The sequence below is a fragment of the Rhinoraja longicauda genome, chromosome 2 (assembly GCF_053455715.1).
Source record: "Rhinoraja longicauda isolate Sanriku21f chromosome 2, sRhiLon1.1, whole genome shotgun sequence".
NCBI lineage: Eukaryota > Metazoa > Chordata > Chondrichthyes > Rajiformes > Arhynchobatidae > Rhinoraja > Rhinoraja longicauda.
In genome coordinates this window covers 29,147,294-29,168,298 of record NC_135954.1, presented here as the reverse complement: position 1 = coordinate 29,168,298, position 21,005 = coordinate 29,147,294, and the positions used below count along the sequence as shown (strand labels likewise).

The 21,005-nt window shown below is 41.2% G+C and overlaps 1 protein-coding gene across 6 annotated transcripts in view; it reads right to left on the bottom strand.

Moving 5' to 3' along the window:
* The window catches only part of c2h10orf67 (chromosome 2 C10orf67 homolog), a 131,672-nt gene that overhangs the window by 98,404 nt on the left and 12,263 nt on the right, over window positions 1-21,005 (bottom strand). For 5 of the 6 annotated variants that reach the window (XM_078416297.1, XM_078416267.1, XM_078416275.1 and 2 more), the window contains exons 2-5: window positions 18,398-18,518; window positions 15,728-15,871; window positions 12,836-12,910; window positions 10,144-10,287 (exon numbers count right to left, since the gene is read on the bottom strand). In XM_078416297.1, coding sequence (XP_078272423.1) covers window positions 10,144-10,287; window positions 12,836-12,910; window positions 15,728-15,808 — 300 coding nt within the window. In that variant the 5' untranslated portion in view covers window positions 15,809-15,871; window positions 18,398-18,518. The remainder of the gene's footprint in view (window positions 1-10,143; window positions 10,288-12,835; window positions 12,911-15,727; window positions 15,872-18,397; window positions 18,519-21,005) is intronic. The other variant, XM_078416305.1, reaches the window with a different exon arrangement.

Genomic DNA, 21,005 nt, shown 5'->3' with positions numbered 1-21,005 from the left:
TTGTTCTCAGGAATACCTGCCATTGCTGTTCCACCGTCTTCCCTGCTAGGGCCTCCTTCCAGTCAAATCTGGCCAGCTCCTGCTTCATCCCTCTGTAAACCCCTTTGCTATACTATAATATTGACACTTCCGATTTTCCCTTCTCCCTCTCAATTTGTAGAGTAAAACTTATCATATTATGATCACTGCATCCTAATGGCTCTTTTACCTCGAGTCCCCTTATCAGACCAGGTTCATTGCACAACACTAAATCCAGAATTGCCTTCTCCCTGGTAGGCTCTAGTACAAGCTGTTCTAAGAATCCATCTCGGAGGCACTCCACAAACTCTCTTTCCTGGGGTCCATTAGCAACCTGATTTTCCCAGTCTACCTGCATGTTGAAATCTCCCATAGCCACCGTAGCATTACATTTGCGACATGCCAATTTTAGCTCTTGATTCAACTTGCACCCTGTGTCGAGGCTACTGTTTGGGGGCCTGTAGATAACTCCCATTAGGGTCTTTTTACCCTTACAATTCCTCATTTCTATCCATACTGATTCTACATCTCCTGATTTTATGTCCCCCCTTGCAAGGGAGTGAATATCATTCCTTACCAACCGAGCGACCCCACCCCCTCTGCCCACATGTCTGTCTTTTCTATACGTTGTGTACCCCTGAATATTCAGATCCCAGCCCTGGTCCTCTTGTAGCCATGTCTCTGTGATTCCCACAACATCATACTTGCCAATGTCTAACTGAGCCTCAAGCTCACCCACTTTATTTTTCATACTTCGCACATTTAAATACAACACTTTAACTTCGTTATTCACCTCCCCTCTCACACCGGTCACAATTGGCCCCAACCTTACTCTCTTATCCCATCTAGATAAGAGAATAAATCCCTTCCCATTTATTCGAGAGTCTTTTGCAATTTCTCCTGTATTCGCTTCCCCTTTAACTCCATCTTCATATTCCCAATTTGTCAAGTGCTGATCAACAAATGTTGATCTATATTTCCTTCTAACTCATTGGTTCCAAGCAACTCCTTGAGATTTTTTCTGAAACAGGAAAGCTGTAAGCGTTCAGTACCTGCTTGGAGTATATGATTTAGCATACATTCTGTTTCATTGTTACATTCAATGCTTATAGCATGTAGTGTTTAGATTGGAGGTGTACGGCATTATTAGCTGAGAGAATATGGTAGGATTTCTCCCATGTTTAACCTAATGCTTTGAGGTTCCATGGAATTTAGAGTTAAGGGCCTGTCCCACTTAGGCGATTTTAAGGCGACTGCCAGCAACTAGGCTGTCGCCGAACGTTCGTCGGGGTGTCGCAGGCATGATCGTGAGGAGTCTTCCAAAGATCGTAGTGGGTCGTAGTGGATCTCGGTAAGTTACTCCAGTATTTTGTTTCTATCTTTGTACAAATCAGCATCTGCAGTTCCTTATATTATACCATAACCCACCCTCTGTATATTATACGATAATATAAACGATTCTCTGTATATTCACCGTATATTAAACAGTGGCACAGTTGGTAAAACAGCTGCCTCACAGCACCAGAAACCCAAGTCGAACCTGACCACGGGTGCTATCTATGTGGAGTTTGCACATTGCACAGGCATGGATAAGTTGGGCCACAAAGAGTCTGTATCCATATTGTATGATTCGATGGGAGGAAAAATTGAGTAGACTAATCTTCCAACTTCTCAAGTTCAGAAGAATGCGAAACGCAAAAACAAATCTTAGTGGGGCTCTAGGGGAGATCCAAAGAGAATGCTTGGCTGAGGGATCATTCTAAAATATGGGATATACCATTTAGGACTTAAATGTGGCAAATTTTCTTAATTGACAAGGTGAAGAATATTTGGGATTCTCTGCATTGGAGTGCTATGGGGGCTCAGTTATTGACTGTGTTCATAACAGGGGGGTTATCTATCCATGGTGGACCATGAATTACACGAAGCACACGGTTAATTGGCCATGGTTGGAGATGGTAATCTGCTCATCATATTCCCTGCTTATATCCTGTGACACCAGCATGGTAGATCAACAGTTATATTCTCCATTAGCATCTTCTTCGGATCGAGGATATGAGTGCTCATGTGGTTGAACAACCCTTCAAGGGATCTCCTGACTGCCACAAATGAGACAAACATTGCATAATGGGACAGGTGGGCAGATAGTTTAAGCATGGTCTCCATGTGTTCCCGTTACAAACTCGGTGCTTTCCCAGATGCCTATTCTCCAGGAATTTCTAAAAGTCTGTTAGGATGTTAATTTTTTCCAAGGAGGCTGATACTATTCTGGAAGCATTTTCTCCATTCCCTTTGAACAGTAATTTGTCGTCTACTTTTGCTAAGAGATAACCTCTGGAATGTGGTGCATATTTTCCAGAGTCTTAGCATGCATCCTGATTGTTGAGGAATGGTGCTGTGCAATGGTGTAGATTGGTAAAGGACCTTTGCCTTCCAGACATTTAATCTCATGCTCTTTTCCACGTGTTGTAATGATTGATGAAGTCAGCAAAAACTTGGGGTTGGTCTCCAAATGTGCAAATACATGAAACATAACTTCTTATAAATCAAGGATTAAGATTGGAAAGATCATGATTCTGGAGTGGGGACAAAGTTTTCCATTTAATTTTGTATGAAGCCTCAAGTGGTGGTATAACAGGATATAACAGGGCAGAGTGTCTCTGGGAGTCCTCAACATTAAAGGGCCTGTCCCACTTAGGCAATCTTTTTGGCGACTGCCGGCGACTGTCAAAGTCGCAGCAGATCGCCAAACTTTTCTTTTACCCGACAACAATGACCACGACAATGCTGAGTCAGGTCGAGATTACAGCATCTTCCGAAACATCGCGAAAATTCCCATGCTGTCAATGCTTCTCTGGCGTCCCGGTTTTCGCTGAAATCACTGACAAGTCGGTAACTACTTGAGAGTTTTGAACTATAACACCTTGTATGGGTTACTTAAAAACCAAGCTTCACTGTAACAAGGAATAAACTGGATTTACTTCCAGTTTACTAATAGCTGTATTTAAAAAAATAATTTTAAAAGTGGTTCAGTGGATTTTTGTGAAAAGTGTGTGGGCATTCTTTGAAAATGTAATGGAGATGCATATCTGGTTTCTGGGTTGAATATCTGGGTTTGGAGCCCACTTTAAATGTAATGGCTGAGACCAAAAACATCGCGAAAATTCCCACGCTTACCTGACCGTCAAACTGTCGCCTCCAATCTACCTGTGAAATGTCCTGACGGTAAATAAATTGGTTAAACACAAGCATTTTATGGTATTTTGAAATGACTTTACTTATTTTAATATTATGTGCTTCTAAATGTATCTTAAGAGAACCTATCAAACCTGGGGACAGCATGCGACAGCGACCGTAATAAGCTACGATACCTGGCAACAAGCCAGCTGTCGCCCAGAGATTTCAAACCGTTTGATTTCTCGGCGACGCGTCGAGATCCACTACGATCCACTACGATCTTTGGAAGACTCCTCACGATTATGCCCGCGACACCCTGGCAAGGAGTTGCTTGGAACCAATGAGTTAGAAGGAAATATAGATCAACATTTGTATAATGCTCCCTGTGAATTCCCAATTAACCATATTCAGGCATGATCGGAATTTGGATGAGATTGGATACCACCTGGAGGCAATGGTTTAGCTGCCTAAGAAAACATACAGTCCAACCAGCAGCTTGAATTCATGACTTATCTTGAACTCAAGATGTTGAAGATGGTGCTAGAGAGAGACGACATTTTGCACTCAGCATGCAGAATACTTGTATACTTGCATTTTGACATCTTAAAGATGAAATCTACAGCCAGAAGTACAGCAGTAGGAAACACACCTTTAAGACATTCAAATGTATGTGAACTTACAATCGTCCAATGGACTTGACAGCTTCAGCAGACCTGACCTCCTGGACCATAAGGATGGTATCTGGAAGTGCTGGGGTGGCTTCTTTTGTGCTAGGAAAGGTTGTCGTCAGGGTGGCTTTCAGATAAGACTGAATTGAACTGCACTTGTTGAATGAACTTATGCGTTACAATGCTGAGAACTACTGTATAATCTGCACTGTATCTTCCCATTTGCTCTATCAATGATACTTGAGTTTGACTTGATTGTATTTAAGAATGTAATATCTGATCTGTTGTATAGCATGCAAAACAAAGCTTTTGACAATAATAAATAAAATCCTATGAAGAGATGTGGTTAAGTGACCCCCACCCCTACTCCTACTCCCAACCCCACACACACTCATACACTAGCATCCTTCTGGCCAATGTACAATCACTGGAGAACAAGACAGAAGACCTAAGAGCAAGATTACTGCATCAGAGGAACATGACAGATTGTTGTGTGCTCTGTTTTGCAGAGACAGAGCTCACCCCCAATTCTCTGGACACAGTGCTCCAGGCCAAGTGTTTTTCCATCCACTGCATTGACAGGAGGACAATGTCAGGTAAAGAAGAGGGAGTAGTGTCTGCTTCATGATAAACTTGATGTGATGCTCAGCTGTGGCGAATTTGTGTCATTCCTGTTCCCCTGACCTGGTATAACTGGCAGTTAGGTGCCAACTGTTCTAATTACCAGTAGAGTTCTCTGCCATCATCATGAAAACAATCTGTATCCTGTCTCAGGTGGACACCAAACTAACATTTGAAGAAATTGAGTGCCGCAATCAATGAGTATGAAACAGCATGTCCGGCACCTTTCTCGTTTTCACTGGGGACTTCAACCAGAATCGTTCTACGAAGTATCTGCCGAACTACCATCAACACCAGAGGCCACAACACACCCAACCACTGCAATACTATCATCAGAAACGTCTCCTGTTCCAATCCTTGTCCGCATTTTGGAAAATCTGACAACCTGGCTGTGCTTCTTCTACAGACTGTGAACATGGTACCGACAAAGAGGATTAACAAAGCTGGGATATACACAATGAATATAAGGACCTAGAAAATGCTGAGGAAGAAAGGGATTGTGGTGCTAATGTCCAAGGATCCCTACACCATGGTGATTAAAAGAGCATATGGAAAAAAAAGTCTTCATAGTAAGGGCATGCAATACAAGAGCTGGGGAATTATGTTACAACTCTATAACTCAATAGTTAGACCTCAGCTGGTCAGTCTATAGTTCTTGTCATCACACTAAAGTTAGAATGAGATTGCACTGTTGGGGGTTCTGAAGGTTATTCACCACAATGCTACCTGCGATGGACTGTTTCAGCATTGAGGAGGGGCGGGATCAGCTGGGTTTGTTATCTTTGGATCAGAGAACGTTAAGAAGGTATTTGATTGCGGTGTATAAAATTATTAAAGCATTGATAGGGTAGATAGTGAGAAAATTTTCCCATTAGGAGAAATGTCTATAATCAAAGAACACAGGTTTAAGGTAAGGAGTACGACATTTCAAGAAATTACAGGTTTGTAGGTTAATTGGCTTGGTGTAAATGTAAAATTGTCCCTAATGTGTGAGTATGATAGCATTAATGTGCGGGAATCGCTGGTCGGTGCAGGCTCAGTGGGCCAAAGGGCCTGTTTCCATGCTACATCTCCAACCTAATCTAAACTAATAGTCTTTATCAACAACACTAAAACCTTCTACTTCATCAATGAAGGAGGATTGTGGACATCATCTTTAAAGTTTACTTACTCAAAAATTAATCTTCATTTAACATTTGGCACATGACACTGAGCAAGCAATATTACTAAACTGTGGGGCAAGAACCAAAATAATCACAATCTATTGGTCTTGTTTTTCTCCTTTCGTTTTGCCTCCCAAAATTTGGATGCATGGTGGAATTTTGGAAGAAGTGTTTCACTGTGACAGCCTCACCAATGAGGCAAGATGATGGACAGGCTGCTATCTTCTTACTACTAATACTCTGTGTTTATCTAACAGGGTTAATCATGTCTGTATGGTACACAGACTCAGAGACAAAGCAACTTTACTATTTTGGGAACCAATACAGTCACTGAATGCTTCTAAAAGCTTCTGGAATACTTTTTGAAATGTTCAATTTGTATTACAAATAAATTTGTCGACTGGAAAATATAACAATTATGAAAATGTAGTGGACAAAAATGAAAAACACAGAACACTTAAAAGTCCAGTCCAGTCACTCTACACTTCCATCCCCCACAAGGATGGTCTCGAAGCCCTCCGTTTCTTCCTCAAACGTAGAACCAGCCAATCCCCATCTACCAACACTCTCCTCCGCCTAGCAGAGTAAGTTCTTACCCTGAACAACTTCTCCTTTGACTCCTCCCACTTCCTCCAAACCAGAGGGGTAGCTATGGGCACTCGCATGGGCCCTAGCTATGCCTGCCTCTTTGTCGGGTACGTTGAACAATCCCTGTTCCGGGCGTACACCGGCCCCAACCTCGAACTCTGCCTCCGCTACATCGACGACTGCATTGGTGCTACCTCTTGTACCCATGCAGAACTCACTGACTTCATACACTTCACTTCCAATTTCCATCCTGCCCTTAAATATACCTGGACTATCTCCGACATCTCCCTCCCGTTTCTGGACCTCACCATCTCCATCACAGGAGACAGACTAGCGACTGATATCTACTATAACCCCACTGACTCGCACAGCTATCTGGACTACACTTCTTCCCGCCCGGTCTCCTGCAAAAAGTCTATTCCCTACTCCCAATTCCTCCATCTACGCCGCATCTGCGCCCTGGATGGGGCGTTTCACACTAGGGCGTCAGAGATGTCCTCATTCTTCAGGAAACGGGGCTTCCCCTCTTCCATTATAGATGAGGCTCTCACTAGGGTCTCTTCTACATCCCGCAGCTCCGCTCTTGCTCCCCCTCCCCCCACTCGCAACAAGGACAGAATCCCCCTCGTTCTCACCTTCCACCCCACCAGCCATCGGATCCAACAAATCATTCGCCAACATTTCCGTCACCTACAACGGGACCCCACCACCGGCCATATCTTCCCATCCCCTCCCCTCTCTGCGTTCCGCAGAGACCGTTCCCTCCATAACACCCTGGTCCACTCGTCCTTTCCTACCCAAACCACCCCATCCCCGGGCACTTTCCCCTGCAACCGCACGAGATGCAACACCTGTCCCTTTACCTCCCCCTCAACTCCATCCAAGGACCCAAACAGTCTTTCCAGGTGAGACAGAGGTTCAACTGCACCTCCTCCAATCTCATCTACTGCATCCGATGCTCCAGATGTCAACTTATTTACATCGGCGAAACCAAGCGCAGGCTTGGCGATCGCTTCGCTCAACACCTGCGCTCGGTCCGCGTTGGCCAAACTGGTCTCCCGGTGGCCGAGCACTTCCACTCCCCCTCCCATTCTGACCTTTCTGTCATGGGCCTCCTCCAGTGCCATAGTGAGGCCCACCGGAAATTTGAGGAACAGCACCTCATATTTCGCCTGGGCAGCTTGCAGCCCAGTGGTATGAACATCGACTTCTCCAACTTTAGATAGTTCTTCTGTCCCTCTCTTCCCCTCCTCCTTCCCAGATATCCCTCTATCTTCCTGTCTCCACCTATATCCTTCCTTTGTCCCGCCCCCCTGACATCAGTCTGAAGAAGGGTCTCGACCCGAAACGTCACCGATTCCTTCTCTCCCGAGATGCTGCCTGACCTGCTGAGTTACTCCAGTATTTTGTGAATAAATACTTTTGATTTGTACCAGCATCTGCAGTTATTTTTTATACTTAAAATAAATGATGATTTAACACTTATATAGAATCATAAACTCATACTTTATAAGAACAACAGAAGGTGATTAAAAAAGGCAATACGCGGAGCAAAGATGAAATTCGAAAGTAAGCTAGCCAATAATAGAAAAGAGGATACCAAGAGTTTCTTCAGTTATATAAAGTGTAGGAAAGAGACAGGAGTGGATGTTAGACCACTGGAAAATGATGCTGGTGAAGTGATAATGGGGAATAAAGAAATGGCAGAGGAATTGAATCACTTTTTTGCATGTTTTCATAGTGGAAGATACCAGCAACGTGCCTGAAATTCAAGAGAGTCAGGGGTTGGAAGTTAGTGGAGTGGCTATTATTAAGTAGAAGGTGCTTGGGAAGCAGAAAGGGCTGAAGGTGGATAAGTCACCTGGACCTGATAGTGCATTTTGGTAGTATGAATAAAGGCGTAGACTATTTTCTAAAGATGGAGATAATCCAGAAATCGGAGGTGCAATGGGACTTGGGAGTGCTGGTGCAGGATTTTCATAAAATTAATTTGCAAGTCAAATCGGTAGTAATGAAAGGCAAACACAATCATCATCATATCATATCATATATATACAGCCGGAAACAGGCCTTTTCGGCCCACCAAGTCCGTGCCGCCCAACGATCCCCGTACATTAACACTATCCTACACCCACTAGGGACAATTTTTACATTTACCCAGCCAATTAACCTACATACCTGTACGTCTTTGGAGTGTGGGAGGAAACCGAAGATCTCGGAGAAAACCCACGCAGGTCACGGGGAGAACGTACAAACTCCTTACAGTGCAGCACCCGTAGTCAGGATCGAACCTGAGTCTCCGGCGCTGCATTCGCTGTAAAGCAGCAACTCTACCGCTGCGCTACCGTGCCGCCTTTATGTGCTAGCATTTATTTCAAGAGGGCTAGAATACAAAAACAGGGATGTAATGCTGAGGCTCTATAAGGTGCTGGTCAGGCCCCATTTGGAGTATTGTGAGAATTGTGGGCACCAGATCTAAGGAAGGATGTGCTGGCTCTGGAGAGGGCCCAGAGGAGGTTTGCAAGAATGAGTGGGTTAACATATGATGAACATTTAACAACTCTGGGCCTGTATTCACTGGAGTTTAGAAGGTTGAGGAGGGATCTCATTGAAACTTACCGAATTGTGTAAGGCGTGGATGTGGAGAGGACGATTCCACTAGTGGGACAGTGTCGGACTAGAAGTCATTGCCTCTGAATTAAAGGACGTTCTAGAAGGAGATGAGGGGGAATTTCTTTAGTCAGAGGGTGGTGAATCTGTGGAATTATTTGCCACAGAAGGCCGTGGAAGCTGTCAATGGATATTTTTAGGGCAGAGATCGATTCTTGATTAGTACGGGTGTTGAGGGTTATGGAGAGAAGGCAGAGATTGGGGTTAGGAGGGAGAGATAGATCAGCCATGATTGAATGGAGTAGACTTGAAGTGCTGAATGACCTAATTCTACTCCTATCCCTTTTGACCTGACACAGCGTGGAAACAGGCCGTTCAGCCCAACATCCATGCCCCATCTAATCTCGTCCCATTTGCCTGTCTTTGGCCCATATCCCTCTTAACCCCCCCTATTCCTGTCCAAATGTGTTTTAATTGTTATTATCGTACTGTCTCAACTACTTCCTATGGCAGCTCGATCCATGTACCCACCATCTTCTGTATGATAATATTGCCCCTTGGGTTCCTATTAAATCTTTCCCTTCGCAGCTTAAACCATTACCCTCGACTTTCTGAGTCCTACCCTGGGAAAAAAGGCTCTGTGCATTCATCCTATCCCGTTCCTTTCATGATATACATTTTTATATGATCATCCATCAGCCTCCTGCGATCCAAGGAATACAGCCCTAGCCTGCCCCAACTCTACCTATAGCTCAAGCTCTGGAGTCCAAGCAACATCCTCATAAATATTCTCTGTAAAACCAGAATTAAAGGATGCTCTTTTAGGAAGGAGATGAGGAGAATTTCTTTAGGGTGGTGAAGGCTGTGGAGGCCAAGTCAGTGGATATTTTTAAGGCAGAGGTAGATAGATTCTTGATTAATATAGGTGTCAGAGGTTACGGGGAGAAGGCAGGAGAATGGGGTTAGGAAGGAGAGATAGATCAGCCATGATTGAATGGCGGAGTAGACTTGATGGGCCGAATGGCCAAATTCTACTATTCCTTACGACCTATCCACTTGTGATGCCCCATTTACTTATACTCATCTTAATGGAAACAAATTAAATTATCTAATTCTCTTCTTCTAAGCTGCCATTCCTCCATAGTGCACCAGGCAGTGCTTGGTTAGAAGATAGTCCAGTGCAGAATTCTGCAATTTAGAAAAGCCTGCGAGTTGAGACATTTGTGTTTAACTGGGAATCACAAACTTGGAGGCACTATTATAGCCCAAATTAATCAATATCAAAGCACTATACTTACATTGGCCTGTCCTGAACTTTCACACTCTGATATTTTTTCTTTTAAAGATAAAATAATTAAATCCTTCTGTTTGAGTAAGCGTAGTGTTGTGTTGCTGGTTTCAAGAGACATCCTATTCTTTTCCCAGAATTCGTCACAATGTCTCTGTGAACAAAATGAAAAGATTTAATCGCAACCAGAAATATCAATAAACAGAACAATACCATACCTAAACAAAGTTCTGCTTTTGTTGTGAATTGTTTTAATTGAGCACATTACATTTTTAGAAGTAGATTTTTAAATGGAAAGATAGCAATACTTTTATAATTTCACATTAATTTTCTGGAACAAAGAAACAAGAGCAAAAAAACTGGGTGGTTTTCTAATTACATAGTTCCTTTCACATCCCTTTCACTATATCCTAAAGCACTTGACAGTTAATAATGTAGGAAAAAAGTAGACACATTGTGACAATGTAAGAAACACACCAGCCAATTTGCTCACACAAGCTCCTGCAAATAACAATTTGGCAATGTGGCCCAAGGAATTTGCAATATTAATTCTAATTCCTAATTCCAGATCCTATGAAACATCAGAAAAAATGGGGAAGGAAACCAATGGTTCTTTATGATCACATGTATCAAGGTACAGTGATTTTATTTTGCCTACAGCTCAGTAAATTATTACCATCCTTGAGTTGTCCTACCCTTTGTACCTACCCCTGTGCACTTCTTGTTTTATATGTACGTAAAATGCCCTGGATTTTCCTTAATTTTAGTGCCAAGGACATTTCTCCTGATGAGTGTTTTCTGATTATAGATAGGATCTCGCCCCGAAATGTCACCCATTCCTTCTCTCCAGAGATGCTGCCGGTCCCGCTGAGTTCCTCCAGCATTTTATGTCCATTCATCATCAACCTCTCTGGCCATGGTATCAAGACACCAATCTCTTTTTCAATGTCAGTAAAATAAAAGATCTGATCATAGATTTCAGGATGCGGAGTGGATGACATGTCACAATCTGCATCAATAATGCTGAAGTGGAGGTGGTCGAGAGCTTTAAGTTCGTCGGTGTAAATATCACCAACAGTTTGACTTAGTCCAACCACATTGATAATGCTACTAAGAAACCATAGCAATGCCACTATATCCTCAGAGGACAAGGGAATATCATGTCTTCAATGATTCTTACCAATTTCTACAGATGCACCACAGAAAACATCTTATTGGGATGGTAAGGCAACTACTCTGCCCACAACCCCAATAAATTGTAGAGGTTGTAATGCAAACTAGCCTCTCTCCCAATCGACTCCATCTACACTTCACGCTGTCTTGATAATATAGTCAACATAATCACGGATCACTCACATCCCAGTCAATCCTTCTTCTTTCCTCTTGGATCTTGCAGAAGATACAAAAGCTTGAAAGCACGCGCCACCAGAACCAATACGTTTTTTCTCCGCTACTTTCAGACTGAAACACACCTCTCATATACTAAGAATGTACCCCCAATCTTCCAAGCTACCTCATTACGGTCCTTGCACTTAAAAGCTTATGCCCGGTAGCTGTAACACTATATTTGGCACTGTTTCCTTTCTCTTTTTGCATACCCATTGTACTCATACATGTATGATCTGTCTGGTTAGCAAAAAAACAAAGTTTGTAATTTTATATCAGTTCACATGACAATAATAAACCAATACCAATATTTAAAAATTAACATTAAACCAGCATTTCTATACATTCTCAAATTCTCATGTAAATGTAACAAATTTATTTTGTTAAGATAGAAGATTTAACATTCATGTTAAATTATCTCTGCTGTTCTCATTTAAATCATTTTAAGGTCAAAGATAAATTAAAGTTAGTACACTGATAGATAGTGTATATAGCTGGGAGGAAACTTCCCTGGGAGTTCTCAACATTGAGTATGAACCCCATATTGGATCCAACCAAGCTGGCTGAGTGTTAAAGAATATTGCTGCTAGATTTGGTCTGCAGCAGGTGGTGAGGGAATAACTTACTTGACCTTGTCCTCCCCAATCTACCTGTTGAAGATGCATTTGTCCATGACAGTATCAGTATCCCAACTTCACTGTCATCGTATGGAATGGCGCTACTACCATGTTAAATGGAGCAGACTGTGACCAGATCTAGGAGATCAGGACTGGGTATCCATGAGGTGCTATGGGCCATTACAGCAGCAGAATTGTACAAAACCACAATCTGTAACCTCATGGTTGCGCACCCGTCACCATCAAATCAGAGGATTAACCCTGGTTCAATAAGGAGTACAAGAGGGCATGCAAGCAGCAATACTGGGCATACCTCAGAATGGGGAATCAACCTGGTTTTCTACAAGACAGGACTACTTGCCAAACAACAGCGTGTAATTGGCAGAGCTAATTGATCTTACAACCAACGATCAGATCTAAGTTGTATAGTCATGTTACGTCTAGTCATGAATAGTATTTCAATGACTGGAGAAGCAGGCTCCTCAAATATTCCCGATCTCAATGACAGGGGAGTCAAGCACATCAGTGTAAAAGAGAAAGCTGAAGCATCTGCAAGAATCTTCAAAAAGAATTGTCGAATGGACGATCCATCTTGTCTCTTTCCCCGTCCCCTATAACTTTAAATGAAGCACATATTAAAACACATATGCTGGACTCTTTTTCTTTATGGTAAAAATGAAGAGATTCAATAATACTAACCTTGCATTCAGCATTGATTTTTGCCAATGCGTTCGTAAGTTGTTGTCTGAAACTATTGCGAAGGATTTCAACTCTCTGAAACAATTAAAACTATTTACTGCAATGAAATTTAGCTACCATACAAAGGATGATGTCAAAGACTGTAATCTTGCCTTTATGATAAACAAAGATCAAGTATGAGTACAGATTATTTTTTCCCCCTCCTTTTAAATATTTTCAGAACTAAATACCAATACACACAACCATCCCAGATATATTTATATCAGCTATGGAAATATCACCTGCAGAAGCAGACAATTAATTACCAAAACAATACCATTTATATACATTAGTATTTACTAAAATTTAGTAGTACATTATTTACCCTGGAGTGACAAGAGGTCAACAGTGTTAGGATTTATAGTTTTAAAATTGTTCTACAAAATATTAGAATTAAATATGGGTATCTAAGGGTTGATTTTAATTTTAAGATTTAGTATGATCAATACATAAAATATTGCTTTGACTTTAGACATACAGCACGGAAACAGGTCCTTCAGCCCACCGAGTCTGCTCTGACCAGTGATCACCCCATACACCAATACTATCCCACACACTAGAGACAATTTTACGACTTTCCACAGCCAATTAACCTACAAACCTGTGCGTCTTTGAAGTGTGGGTGGAAACCGGAGCACCCGGAGAAAACTCACGTGATCACAGGGTGAAGGTATAAACTCAGTATAGCCAACACCTGCAATCAGGATTGAACCCGCGTCTCTGGTGCTGTAAGGCAGCAATTCTACCGCTGTGCTGCCCTCATGGGCTTGGGTAATTTTAAATTTGTATTTATTTATTAATTATTTTTTTCCAGTTAATACAATACAACAGATTGACCATACAGTTGCGAAAGTTAAATAGTGCAAAAAACATTGTATCAAAAAATAAAACAATATAATCACACATATTTTCTGACCTAAAAAAATAAAGGTGTAGGCAGAAGCCAAAGCTTATTATGCCTACCCTTAATACTTAACAAAATATAATTGTAAAAAAAACACAACATCATAGGTCAGAAGCAGATAAACAAAACATAGAAAGAAACACAAACATAGTCAAGAACCATCATTTCTATCATGTCAGTCAATTTTCAGTGCTGATCACATATTTTGTATCTTTCAAATATAATATTTTTGAACATTTTCTTGAATTTACACATATTACTACACTCTTTTAATTCATTGTTGCAACTATTCCATAAATTGACCCCTTTAACAGTCACACATCTATTTTTCACATTTGTTCTTACCCTCATTTTTTCAAATATATAATTACCCCTGAGTGTCCTGCTCTCCCTCACTGAAAACAAACCTTGGATACAGTCAGGGTTAATGATAATTGGAAGGACTAATAAAATAATCTAAATATGTAGTAAAAGAAAGACACAAAGAGCTGAAGTAACTCAGCGAGTCAGGCAGCATCCCTGGAGAACATAGATACATGACTTTTCAGGTCAGGACTCTTTTTTAGTCCCGACCCAAAACGTCACCTATCCATGTTCTCCAAGGATGCTGCCTGACCCGCTGAGTTACTCCAGCACCTTGTGACTTTATTTTGTAAACCATCATCTGCAGTTCATTGTTTCAAAAATATGTAGTATGTTATCTTCATAGTAGTAACCATGTAAAAAGACTTCTGGGAGCTCCAGAGAGGGTGGTGAGGGGGATGACTGTGAAAGGATAAAAGCAGGGCGACATTGAGGATGACCTGAAAAGATGGTTATCTGATCAATAAGTGAATAGCAGTTAAGAGCGTGAGAATGTAGACAAAAGTACACAGACAAAAGAATGTCAGAATTGGGAAAGGCAGAGCAGGAAAACATGCTTAGCAGTCAGACTAGGCATTTCCTCCAATTTAAACTAACTGAGCCTCTATCAGAGATAGTTGACTGACAGATAGCGAAATCAAGATATTTAACGTTGTAGAATTAAAAATCAAGGCCAAAATTGGACTTTGCAAATGGCTACAGAAATTGCATCTTGTAATTTCAACTTTATGACACGAATTAATAATATTAGCTCAAGAAATGTTATTTCACAACATTCATTCCCCCATTTATGTTACTAAGTAATTGAACTAGTCAACTAGTCAACAGAAATATTGAAATTTGATTATTCAGTGACTATTAGGATACTGTGGGAAGCTAGAGAGGAAATTGCAGTTGCCCTGGCTGAGATTTACTAGTCAGGTAAATAGGGTGGTCAAAAGTGTTTTTGGCATTTTGGCCTTTATCAGTCAGTGTATTGAGTAAAGATGTTGGGGGGTTATGTTGCAGTTATACAAGATGTTGATGAGGCCACATTTAGAGTATTGTGTTCAGTTTAGGGTTTTTTGCCCAGAGTAGGGAAATCGAGAACAAGAGAACATAGTTTTAAGGTGTGGGGGAAAAAATTAATAGGAACCTGAAGGTTTTAAAAAATATATATATAAAGGGTGATTGGTATATGGAATGAGCTGCCAGAGGAGGTAGTTGAGGCAGGTACTATCACAAAGTTTAAGAAACATTTAGACAGATACATAGATAGGATCGGTTTAGAGGGATATGGGCCAAATCCTGGCAGGCAGGTACTAGTGTAAATGGGACATGTTGGTCGGTTTTGGGCAAGTTGGGCCAATGGACCTGTTTCCAATGTGGCATGACTCTATGAAGGAAGTGAGAATTTATAGTGAAAGCATAGTCTTTGAAGATGATTAATTTCAGCTCAGTTGGTGTTTGTGTATTCTGCCATTTATGATGAAATGATGACATCAACATGATTTATGGTGACATCAACTTCTTGGCCATACACATCTATTAAAATGTAATGAAATATTAACAATAGTCTTTCAAAGGAAATTAAACATACTTATTACCTGCAAATACTTTTTCTTAAGATGAAGATTTTGGTCATTCATTCTTTTATAGAGGTATGTGCATTTTTCTTCCAGTTTCATTTGGTAATCTGCTTGTAGGGACAGTATGTTAATTTCTACTCTTCTCTGAAGTATTGCACTATCCTGAAGAAGGGACAAATCAACTTAAGCATATTATAACAGTCCTTAGTTTCTATAAAATTATTTATGCTTTTAATATGATTTTACATTTTTTCTGATTTACTGTTCAGTTTTGCAATGCTGGGAAAAACTAGTTAATGATTAATTGTTAAATATTATTTTGTCCAAGAACTCATCATATTTCATCTACATGTACGTTTCTGTGCTTACAAGCATGTAAAGATGTCCATGAAAATTTCCTCTTGCATAGTCATAGAGCATGGAAACAAGGCCGTAGGCCCAACTCGTCAATCAAGATGCCCCATCTAAACTAGCCCCATTTGCCGGCATTGAGCCCATATCTCACTCAACCTTTTCTCTCCATGTACCTGTCCCAGTGTCTTTTAAGTACTGTAATTGTACCTGGCTCAGCTACCTCCTCTGGCAGCTCGCTCCATATACCCATCACCATGCAGTTATAAAAATTGAAAACCTGTGAATATTGTTTCTGTGAAAACCACTGCTTTTGAATGAAACTTGAGGAAAACGCAGCTGCCCACTCTTGCAATGCAATATCCTGCATCTGCTCTCTAATCTTTAATAGATATGTCATATGATCAATCCTTCGAAACATATACATATTTTCTAAGCCGAAGAGCTGGCATTAGCAACACAAGCAAGGAACTTCACCAGAATGCATAAACTATTAAACCTGCAGCAGGGAGACTAATCACCATATTAAACATAAAATGCTGGAAATATTGGCCAGGTAGAGGGAAACAGAAGTCATATTCATGTTGATGGCCTTTAATCAGAACTGACTAGTATGCTGCTAATCCACTTAAACCAAACTCAAACAAAGCACCTTCCACTTGCATAGTAATGATGCAAATAAAAAGTTAAGGATCAATAAGAAGGGTGCATATCTCATTCAACAGAAATACTTGGTTTACCCCAGTATAAGACATTGTAATGCACACTCCTGCAAGAACCTCATTTAGAAGATGAGATATCACCGCCCAAAACAATATTACTCGGAGCTGCAAATTCAGTGGTATCCATGACGAGAATCTGTGCAAATGCAACTATTCTATTTTAAATCGAAAACAAAGCCAAACCTCAGGGCCAGTTAACATCATAGGGAAAAAACTATTATTTCACATTACAATAGGGCAGTTAGAAAAATCCAAGGCAATCAGCCAAAGTCAACACAGCTTTGTGAAATGGAAATTATATTTGACCAATTCATTGGATCTCTTTTTTTTAGCTTGTAAACAGGCCCTTTGGCCCAGCAAGTCCGCGCTGACCAATGATCACCCCATGATCATTTAGAAGGATGAGGGGGGATCTTATTGAAACATATAAGATAATTAGGGGATTGGACACATTAGAGGCAGGAAACACGTTCCCAATGTTGGGGGAGTCCAGAACAAGGGGCCACAGTTTAAGAATAAGGGGTAGGCCATTTAGAACGGAGATGAGGAAGAACTTTTTCAGTCAGAGAGTGGTGAAGATGTGGAATTCTCTGCCTCAGAAGGCAGTGGAGGCCAGTTCGTTGGATGCTTTCAAGAGAGAGCTGGATAGAGCTCTTAAGGATAGCGGAGTGAGGGGGTATGGGGAGAAGGCAGGAACGGGGTACTGATTGAGAGTGATCAGCCATGATCGCATTGAATGGCGGTGCTGGCTCGAAGGGCTGAATGGCCTACTCCTGCACCTATTGTCTATTGTCTATACCTACAAACCTGTATATCGATGGAGTGTGTGAGGAAACTGGAGCACCTGGACCGAGGAAACCCACATAGTCACAGGGATAAGGTTCAAACTCCATACAGACAGCACCCTTAGTCAGGATCAAACCCGGGTCTTTGTCGCTGTAAGGCAGCAACTCTACTGCTGCGCCACTGTGCTGCAAAACTAAGCAGCCATGCTGTACGACTCAATGACTATGCAAGAGGAAATGTTCATGGATATCTTTACATGCTTGTAAGCATAGAAACATATATGTGGATGAATTTGTGGGTCAATTTACAGAAGCAAATTAACCTACAAATCTGCATGTCTTTGGAATGTGGGAGGAAACTCATGCGGTCACAGGGATAACGTACAAACTCGGTAAAAATAGCACCTGTAGTTGGAATCAAACCCAGGTCTCTGGCGCTGTAAAGCAGCAACTCTACCGCTGTGCCATTGTGCAGCCGTCATTTATACAAAATTATAAAAGGTTATCATGCTAATTCCAACACAAACAGCTTTTATTTTCTGTAATAACCTTGGATGCATCACTTTATCAAAAGGAGAAAACTACCAGAGAAATTGTGCCCAGTGCATCTAAGTACAGGCCAGTAATGAAAAAGAACAGGACATCGATCGCTTCAAACTCTATTGTATACTTTTCTCTGGTGTCAAATAACCATTCACCAAAATAGACGAGTGGTGTCGGTGTTCAATTTACTATGCATGCTGCAACTGTACTCTTGATTCAATCTGGCACATTCTCTTATTTAAAATTAAGTACTACATTGTAATAAAAGTTAATGATTACTCAAGTACCTTTTCTAGAGTCTCAACTGCAGTACTTAGTTCCTTCAGTTCCAATATGTCACTGACTTCAGTTTGAGTAGCACGGTCTGTTTTAAAGAAGCCAACCTTCAACAGATCTGAAGGTGCAGGACTGAAAGGAAAAATTGTGAAACATTTTATATATTTGTAAAAGAGATCACTCCGGAATGGCAAAATATAATTTCCTGAAGCAAACAAAATAAGGGGCAATACTTTAAAAAAAGAAAATGGAGGAGTGATAAAATTGTAGGCTGTAAGATGTAAAAATAAAAATGCAAGGCTACACATCAGGATGCCCTGCAGGTTTATCCCATTTAATTCTTGATCCCTACCATGTTTAATTTCTAGATTACGCTAAATTATCTGCCACAAAGTAGGGTTAACTTTCAGCGTTTAAGGAATCTAGGATGATTCAGGGTTCCTATTCTTGGTTACTATTGAGCAGTTGATAAAGTAATCAATAGCATGGGGATTAAATCAGCATACCTCCACAGTCATACCAACATCTGTGGAATTCACTGCCTCAGAAGGAAGTGGAGGCCAATTCTCTGAATGCATTCAAGAGAGAGCTAGATAGAGCTCTTAAGGATAGCGGAGTCAGAGGGTATGGGGAGAAGGCAGGAACGGGGTACTGATTGAGAATGATCAGCCATGATCACATTGAATGGTGGTGCTGGCTCAAAGGGCTGAATGGCCTACTCCTGCACCTATTGTCTATTGTCTAACATATTACAATTGGACTGTAAAGTATTAGCATAATGACTAACCGAATGCTACTCCACAATATTCAGTTCACACAAAGCAGAATATATCAGGCTAATTACTTTCCGAATAACTCTGTTTTCAATGATATTTAAATTGATGGAAAATGTCATTATTCCAGCCTTGGTTCAAATATGAATATGATCCAGGATGGGGAGGAATCTGCCTACAGATGGGAAGTGACACAGCTGGTGTCCTGGTACCATCACAACAACCTGGAGCTCAATGCTCTCAAGGGAGTGGAACTGATTGTAGACTTTCGAAGAGATCCCCCTGCCCTCCCCCCACTCACCATCAACAACACCATAACAACATCTGTGGAGTCATTTAAGTTCCTTGGAACCATCATCTCCAGGGACCTTAAATGGGGGGCCACCATCGACTCCACAGTCAAAAAGGCCCAACAGAGGATGTACTTCCTGCGGCAACTGAGGAAACACAATCTGCCACAGGCAATGATGGTCTAATTCTATACTGCTATTATTGGGTTCGTCCTCACCTTCTCCATCATGGTTGGTTTGGCTCAGCCACCAAGCACGACATCCGGAGGCTGCAACGGATCGTTCGTACAGCTGAGAAGGTCGTTGGCTGCAACCTTCCCCCCATTGACGAACTTTACAATGTAATGGCTAGGAATCGAGCAGGCAAGATCATCTCTGACCCCTCTCACCCTGGCCACAAACTCTTTGAAGCACTTCCCTCTGGAAAGCGACTCCGGACTGTCAAAGCAGCCACAACCAGACATAAAAATAGCTTTTTTTCCCACGAGTGATAGTTCTGCTTAATAACCAAAGTCTGTGGTCTCTTTTTTTTGCTCTGGTTTATTTTTACCCACATGTTTAGACCGTAATGGTGTATCATTATTGCTTTGATGTGTTTATGCTTTATTCTTAATTGTTAACTGTATGTTTGTGTTGTCATTTGTGAGCGGAGCACCAAGGCACATTCCTTGTATGCATACTTGACCAATAAACTTATTCATTCATTCATATTTCAGAGGTAGGATGAAGGTATCTGTAATTAAGATAGCAATTTACAGAATTAAGTACAATGTCACCTTGTAAAACTAAAGTCAATGGGCATCATGGAGAAAGCACTCCAGTTGGTTGGTAATTGGCAAGTAACATGTACACCACCCAAGACATTGACCATCTTCAACAAAAGAGAGTTGAATAATCTGCCCTTTAAATGATCTAATCAATCACCATCATGTTCTGAACCATTAACATTCTTGGGGCGTTCCCTGACCAGAAACTCAACTGGATCAATACATAAATATGGTTTGAAGAGCATGTCGCCTCCTGACATTTACAAGGCACACATCAGAAATATAGCCTCAAAACTTTCAAGATGCTTGATACCATTCAGAATAAACCAGAATGTGGAAACAAGGAACTACAGTTGTTGGATTACAAAGTGTTGGGGTAACTCTGAAGGTCAGGCAGCATCTCTGGAGAACATGGATAGGAGACATTTCGGATCAGGACTCTCCTTCGGACAGTACGGGTGATGTTTGCAACAGCATCGTGGAAATACCTTCACAACGATTGCAATCCACTATCACCCTCAGAGGAATGGAGAATGGGCAATAACTTATTGCAGTGTGGTCCACTATCCTACATTTTTGTAGTTAGTATGATTGTGCCTAATGTACAGTAGGGTGGCCACTGAACTATGTGCAAAATAAGAATGTCACTGCACTGGGGTACACTTGACAATAAAGTACCATTGAATGAATCATTCTTGATCGCCCTGCCCTGAATACCAACAAAAACGTTTTTTTTTAAAAGGTACACAATTTCAAAGAACTTCAAACAGCTGTTAAGGTGTCAACCAA